General features: G+C 33.5%; 1 protein-coding gene across 1 annotated transcript; it reads right to left on the reverse strand.

The window, feature by feature from the left end:
- LOC115441961 lies at window positions 1–6,900 on the reverse strand. The gene is made up of 5 exons (XM_037440291.1): window positions 6,794–6,900; window positions 6,143–6,368; window positions 1,640–1,791; window positions 1,188–1,349; window positions 1–184 (listed from the first exon to the last, which is right to left on the reverse strand). The coding sequence occupies exons 1-5, from the start codon at window positions 6,858–6,860 to the stop codon at window positions 9–11; spliced, it is 783 nt and encodes a 260-aa protein (XP_037296188.1). The 5' UTR covers window positions 6,861–6,900; the 3' UTR covers window positions 1–8.
- Window positions 6,901–7,164: the final 264 nt, after the last annotated feature.

Genomic DNA, 7,164 nt, shown 5'->3' on the forward strand with positions numbered 1-7,164 from the left:
ACAATCTTTCAAGGCCTAGCATAAGGAGACAGATCATCAGAGATGTAGTGCCTGGCCGGTACAGCATCGAAGAAGTTGCCGGCGTAAGTGAAGTAGAACTCCATAGCTTTGTCCACGAAGGCCTGTCCGAATGACGACATGACAAATTTCCAATTCTCATTCAGGAAAGTGATGATTGGTTCGCCTGTAAAACACATATAAGTTAATTAAATGTCTATCAAATATATTTAAATTCACATTTAATAAAACAATAAAAAAATAATTTTTTTTTTACTAAAGTGACGGTTGCAGATATAACGAATTAAACAGTTAACGTAGATAATGTTTCGATCATTATAATTTAAGTATTTAGTAGCATAGTTGACAGTTTGTTTTATATACCTACTTGGAAGTATTTGCTCAGAAGTAGTGAACAGGAGCTTAGAGATAGTCTAATATTTTTATTTGATTATGACAATATTACCCCAGACGTTTGTATGTCAATCATTTATAACATTACATTTATTATTATATATTATAACATATTATTACATCCATATAACATATTATTTGACGTATGGAAGAAAGTAACAAGACTGCGATTAAAATTCCAATGAAATTATACTCAACGGTTATTTATACTAATAGCTTGTATTACAGACCTCAACACGACAGTCGTACTGTAATACAACTACACCACCAAAACAGTCCATTAAATTATAACATAAAAATATAGTCAACTGTTATTTATATATGTGTGATAGTCAGCGCTGGAATGATTTAAGATAAATAATGTACTTACGTAGTTGCTAAATCCTGTGGGTGTTTTAGTACTCTCTCACAAATCCTTATAAATACGAGACCACTACTGGGAAGGATTCCTAATCAATGATGTCTTTGTTCTTTCTCAGCGACTGTCATGAGGCTCGTGTCCCACCAAAAAATGCCTTTAACTTCAAGAGTGGGAACGCTTAAAGCGTTTACCCGAAAGACTGGAGCGGCTAAATTAGCCGACTCGCGTCAGGCTATCCACAGTAAACCCATCCAAACAATATATATGGAACGGATCAATCTATCAGTGGACTTCATGCTATCAAAAGCTTCGTACAGTGAAGTATATTTTACAACAGGCCTAAATATATTTTACTACAAACCTACTGCAAGATAACTATGCTACCAAGGAAGTAAATAATAATAAAAGTGCTTACTAATTTCTTGATTTCCCAGATAAAGGTTGTCGGCGAAGAACGTGGTCTTTCCTTTAATGTCGTAGTCATAGTCGATGTCCTTGTAAAGACATTTTATGTAGATTTCACCGTCGTCACGTTTCTGAGCGTAAAACGGGAATACGAACTTCATGTTGAGTTTTTCTAAAAACAAAAGAGCCTTTTGTTAATTATGGTTTCATGCGGCTTTTTCCAAAAGGAAATGTCCGGGTCTGTGTCTACTAGTACGAATTGGAAATAGATCAGCTGAAATACTTTTGATAAATTAATATAAAAAAACGTATGATTCTAATTTTAATTAACTTTTTTTTAGACCTCATATTTACTCGCAAGTTGTTATAAATAAACCACTAAATCAGCCATTACGAGAGTCGTAACTAATATCCTTCTAAAGTATAATTCTTCTTCTGATATAGTTCAGTGTTAGCACTCACCAATTTTAACTTTTCCATTTCCATCACCATGAACTGTGGTGCCTCCCAAAATATTCTTAATCAGTGGACTAGACGCTAACACTTTGTAGTGACCTTTAACTGTAACGTCACATGTGATTTCTTGTGAGCCTTTCTCGTTTTCGATATTGATCCTGGAATTGATAATTATAATTGATTATTAACTTTACAATACCTCAGTGAGTCTATTTTGGATAAAAAGATTCCGGTTACATCATGATTTTTACGTAGTTAAAATATTGATCCGTAACTTCGCTCGTATAAAGTACATGGACGGGTAGGTTATATAAAGTTTAAGTATGAAGTTGAGTGAAATTTAACTGTTTCATTTCTATACATATTTCCCACTTTTCCCCTTTTTTTGAACCTAGTCTTGTGTAGAAAAAAAATGTAAGTAAATTATCTTACCAACTCTCTATATGTCAATGATAACTCCGATTAAAAACGCTTCATATTTCATAACAGAAAACATAATTTAAAGCCATCAATCATCTATTTTTGCCTTGAATTATGTTACGGATACAAAAAGGTTATCATCGTAATTATTTTCACGGACAATCAAAGAGCAATGTACGACCTTAATTCGTCTAAAATAAGAAACTTCATTCTTAATGACGGGTTCATAGTACAACCGAAGTGCTTCTACATTATTTTATTCTATAAAATGTTATTTAAAGCCAGCATTCATGTATTGTTATTATAAATTGTAAAATAGGTATTTATATATTTCCCTTTAGGTACATTTTACATTACAGGGTAACCTAATATAGTAGTTCCAAATTCAAATAGGTAGCAATTTTAAAATTAAACTATTTTTCAGAATTTATCTCGGTTTTTATATTTAAATTTTTTTCCGACGTTTCGAAGACTTTGCTGCCTTCGTGTTCGTATTGTTCTTCAATTCTGCGAATAAATAATATCAGCCCTTTATTATTTATACTGTCCCACTGTTGGGCACGGGCCTCCTCTACTACTGAGAGGGATTAGGCCTTAGTCCACCACGCTGGCCTAGTGCGGATTGGTAGACTTCACTCACCCTCGAAATTCCTATAGAGAACTTCTCAGGTATGCAGGTTTCCTCAAGATGTTTTCTTTCACCGTTAAAGCAAGCGATAATTCACAAAGAATACACACATTTTTTATTTACAAAAGTCAGAGGTGTGTGCCCTCTGACTTTGATTTGAACCTGCGGACATTCGTCTCGGCAGTCGGTTCCACAACCAACTAGGCTATCGCCGCTTTTCTATTAGCGTTTTGCGAATAATCATCGCCTTTTCAGTATAATATAAAAGTGTCATGGTATAGTATATGTAATATCGAAACTACTAAATGAACGGATTCTGCAAATTCTATTACTAACAAAAATTAAGAAGGTACATTATTTTTTGGAGGAAAACTTTATAAGAATGAGAGGGGGGGGGGGGAAGCTAGCCTAAACGTAAAATTAAACAGAAAATTCTTATAATTTGTATGAACAATAAATGTAAACGTCTGAACATATACTTTTTACTATCGCAAAGTAAAATCTAGTAGATATACCAGAACAAAAGCAATTTCAAAACTTGTAACGCATTTACTATTCTAGAAAATGCTACGTCTCATATATTTTCACGATTCCTGTTTTAATTTTATGATACAAAAACACTTCTTATCTAAAGATTTAAGTGATGCAAACCGGCTTATTACTGTTCGCCGGCTCTTTAAATTGTTACAAAAAGTTTAGGTTACGACTTGAATATAAAAAATACAAATAACAATTGACATGTAGACTTGGCTCATTAATTACTAAACTTAAAGCAGTCGTAATAAAGGTTAAATTGTTTTAAAATCGCTTCTTTGATATAATCATAATTAATATTCATTAAATAATTTGTAAGCAGTAATTATCTTTCAAAGCCGAGATATTAGAAATAAAAACAAAGTTAAAGATTTTTTGCGCTAAAGAATATATAATACAACTTAGATTAATAAATACAAAATATTATTTATAAAGTTAATGATTTTATTTCATTTTAGAAAAGTGTTAAAAAAACTGTAGTATTTAAAAAATATGCTTTCTAACAGATAAATATTTTAGGATTAGATCTAACTTTAGCATATACCGAAAAAAAAACATTTGCCAAACAGATTTTTAAATACTACTTTAATTGTGATCAACCTTTCATATGATGGGATCTAATAATAGCACTAAGCAATTGAAGATTTTGGCCCAGATTGATCAGTTTAGTTGTTGATTAAGACTGTAATTTTGCATGTATTATCAGTCTGTCAAAAAAATTTTTGAACCAAAATCGACTTAATTTCATGGCCATTAAAGTTGCTCTCAAAGGGCAGCCGGCAGCCCTTTATCAATTGAATCACCTTTCATAATGTTATGAAAACAAAATATTATGAACAGTTTTACTTGTTAACATTGTCTCTCTAGTTGTACAGTGTCTTTAGGTGTGGACAGCGTCTACGCGACGACTAATTCACTATGTAAGTTACAAGGTAACTTTATAATCGTGTTAAATTGTTAAAAGTAATTATATATCATTTAAGCTTAACTTAACAAGTTTTCCTTGACCACATGAACTTGATAATTATGCGTATAACCATAAGAATTATAATTAGTTTGAATGCAAGAATAACACACGAGGATAAGATCTAACTTGTGAGAAAACCATGTAACCTTGCACAACAATTAATCCTACTTCCTGCTTATACTTATATAATATATCAAATTCATTTGTGATTTACATGTGCAGTTTTATTTATACGGTCACGTCAAAGTGACTCCTGCACCTGATGGTAAGTGGATTGGGGTCCAATAGAATGTCGACTGATGAGAGATGATTATCCCTCGGCAGTCGTTACAATTATGCCGGCCTGTTGGAAACGGATACACAGACTGAACCCGGAATGTAACACACTTACGTTGCGCCATTCACCATTACAAACATGGGTGTAACTAGAGTAATTTTCCAATGGATAAGAGGTGCCTTCTTTGTTCTAGACTAAATTTATTTCTTTCACAAAATAAGAGTACTAAGCAAGTTAATTGGCACTAAGCAATGCTGGGGTGGGCGCGGCCTATACGACATTACCTCTACATACGCCTATGATTACATGCTCAAAATATTTCGATGAAATATGATTCACAGATAAAACCTGGATCAACTTCAATTATAATACTAAAAAATACACTAGATCTGATAGATATTTATTATTAGAAAATAACTCAACGAGTAGACCCGCGAGCAAGAACTATAAATATGGTGACCATGAATCAGAAATTAACCTGGCTTTAACAAAAAAATAACCTACAGCGGGATTTTTTCTCGAACTAACTTGTTATAATTAGATGTTTTTGTAGCTTCTGGAGTTTTCTATAGCACTTATAATATACTTCAGAACATCTAGCAAAAAGCACGTTATAAGGCAAGCTAATCTTATTTCTTAATTTCTTACTCTTAATTAATTAAAAATGTTTAGATGTATGTTAGAATAAAACGCAAAAATATCTTTACGAATTTCTATAAAAAATGGTACACGGATAGAATATATTATAGATTAACATAAGGGCTACTAATAAAGTACTCCAACTTCTCAATAGAAATAATTTCATCCTACGGTTGACTGGAAGAGATCGCTTTTAGCGATAAGACCATCTATTGTTGCACTAGCTATAGTTAATATATAGGTTTATTTTTACTTATCTAGTGCTCAATAAATAATTATAATCTATCTATGATGTCTATCTACTTTGACCTGTGTAATTTGCTCTCATGGGACAATATTTTAATTGTTTAGTAATTTTAATAGATGGCGCTGGCCTCCTGCAGGTGGCGCTCTGAATGACAGTTATTCAGTGACTTGTAGAGGGAAACGTCGGTTTTGTCAACTGAAGCCCGGATGATTCGTAGCCCGGACGTAAACAGCACATTTCACTGGTCTTATATACGTCCCATGGTGTGACGGGGGGAGGGGGTAGCCTCGTCATATCGATTCCTATTCGAACTGAGGTATTTTTTATAGCCGAAAACACAAATACAATATGTCGCCTGATGTTTTTTTGCCAGTATAGAGCTAGCGGCGCGCCTGATGGTAAGCGGCCACCGCAGCTCATGGACTCGGCTATGCCAGGGACAGAGACAAGCCGCTGCCTACCGTTGGGACAATACTCTTTGTAAGCCTCGTTTGAAAAAGGTTTGCGTGAATTGAATCCAGAACCACACATTCAACTCAGCAAGCTGCAACTATTCCAATGAATAGATATTTTATATTAGGTATAGTACTTAGTACTAACTTAACCATAATCGTTGATGTCTCATGCTCTCCCAGTAACCGTCCTTAGCCGAGGCTCGTATCGCGTTAGATAGCCCTCAGCATGATCGGTAATTTTCAAGAGTTGTGAGCATCTAAAGTGCTCACCCAAAAGTCCGCTGTTTGTATAAGCTGGCCCTTGCCAGGCTGACAAACGTAATATAATAAAAAAAAACTTACTCAAACTTGTTAAAAACGCAGTCCTTAATCCCTTTAGCTACTCCTTCAACAAGCGTTATGTTTAGTAAATTGGCAATTGAAACGGAAACATTTCGCAGCTGAATAGGGTCCACTGGAGGGATGTTTAGTTCTTTAATACCAGTTTTACCGATATCTCTAATAATTGTTTGGTACAAATCCCTCAGACATTCATTGTCCACCAGCTTGCATTTCGGCAAGGAGTCCACTGGAAAAAAGAGAGATATTATAAGTATTTCATATTAGTCTATAAACTAAAGACACTATCAAACTATCAGTTACTTCAGAAACTTTAGAAATTATCACTATAATGAAGATTTTCGTTAACAAGTTGATACATCAACTTTTCGTATTAAATAGTTTAGAACAATAACTAAGAGTCACTAAAACAATAAAAATAATGAGGGTGTAAATTAGAAGTTTAGTCGAAAGAAAACAGAATCCATTTATAGTCATTTTTGTAAAATAGTGTATCTACATTGCAAGTACTATAAATGTAAAAAAGGAAATATTTATACATTGCTTGTAAAAGATTTATATTATAAATATCCATACAAAAATGGACGGTGCAATAAAGTAACAATGTCACACGGAAATATACTATGTGCATAAACAAAACGTTTGGACATTTACCAAATGCGGATTCGGAAAAAATTAAAACATTGCACGTAAACAACACTGCGATACTTTTGAAAAACATTTTTTAACACGTCCGACACCGATGCGATGTTATTTAAAATTGTATCTGTAAGTCGTACACTTGCTTTAAAATATCGTATAACAACGTATCATTGAAGGTTTTAAACAGGTTTACACTTGCGATCAAATGTTTCGTGCACTGGAAAAAATGAGTGTATTGTTATTATTTAATCACTATTTATATTATCGATAGGTCCGTTTGGAAATCTTTAGGGGAGGCCTATGTTCAGCAGTGGACTTTATGATCTATATTATATAAATAGGTTTCGCTCGCGGCTCCGTTTGCGCGTAAAACCCCTCCCGCT

Source organism: Manduca sexta, chromosome 19 (genome assembly GCF_014839805.1).
Source record: "Manduca sexta isolate Smith_Timp_Sample1 chromosome 19, JHU_Msex_v1.0, whole genome shotgun sequence".
Taxonomy (NCBI): Eukaryota; Metazoa; Arthropoda; class Insecta; order Lepidoptera; family Sphingidae; genus Manduca; species Manduca sexta.

Coding starts and splice junctions, on each gene's coding strand:
- LOC115441961 (XM_037440291.1), bottom strand. CDS start 6,860: ATGTTTTTCAAAAGTATCGCAGTGTTGTTTACGTGCAATGTTTTAATT. Junction 6,369..6,793: donor TTTTTCCGAATCCGCATTTG/GTAAATGTCCAA, acceptor TCTTTTTTCCAG/TGGACTCCTTGCCGAAATGC. Junction 185..1,187: donor TCTGGGAAATCAAGAAATTA/GTAAGCACTTTT, acceptor TGTGTTTTACAG/GCGAACCAATCATCACTTTC.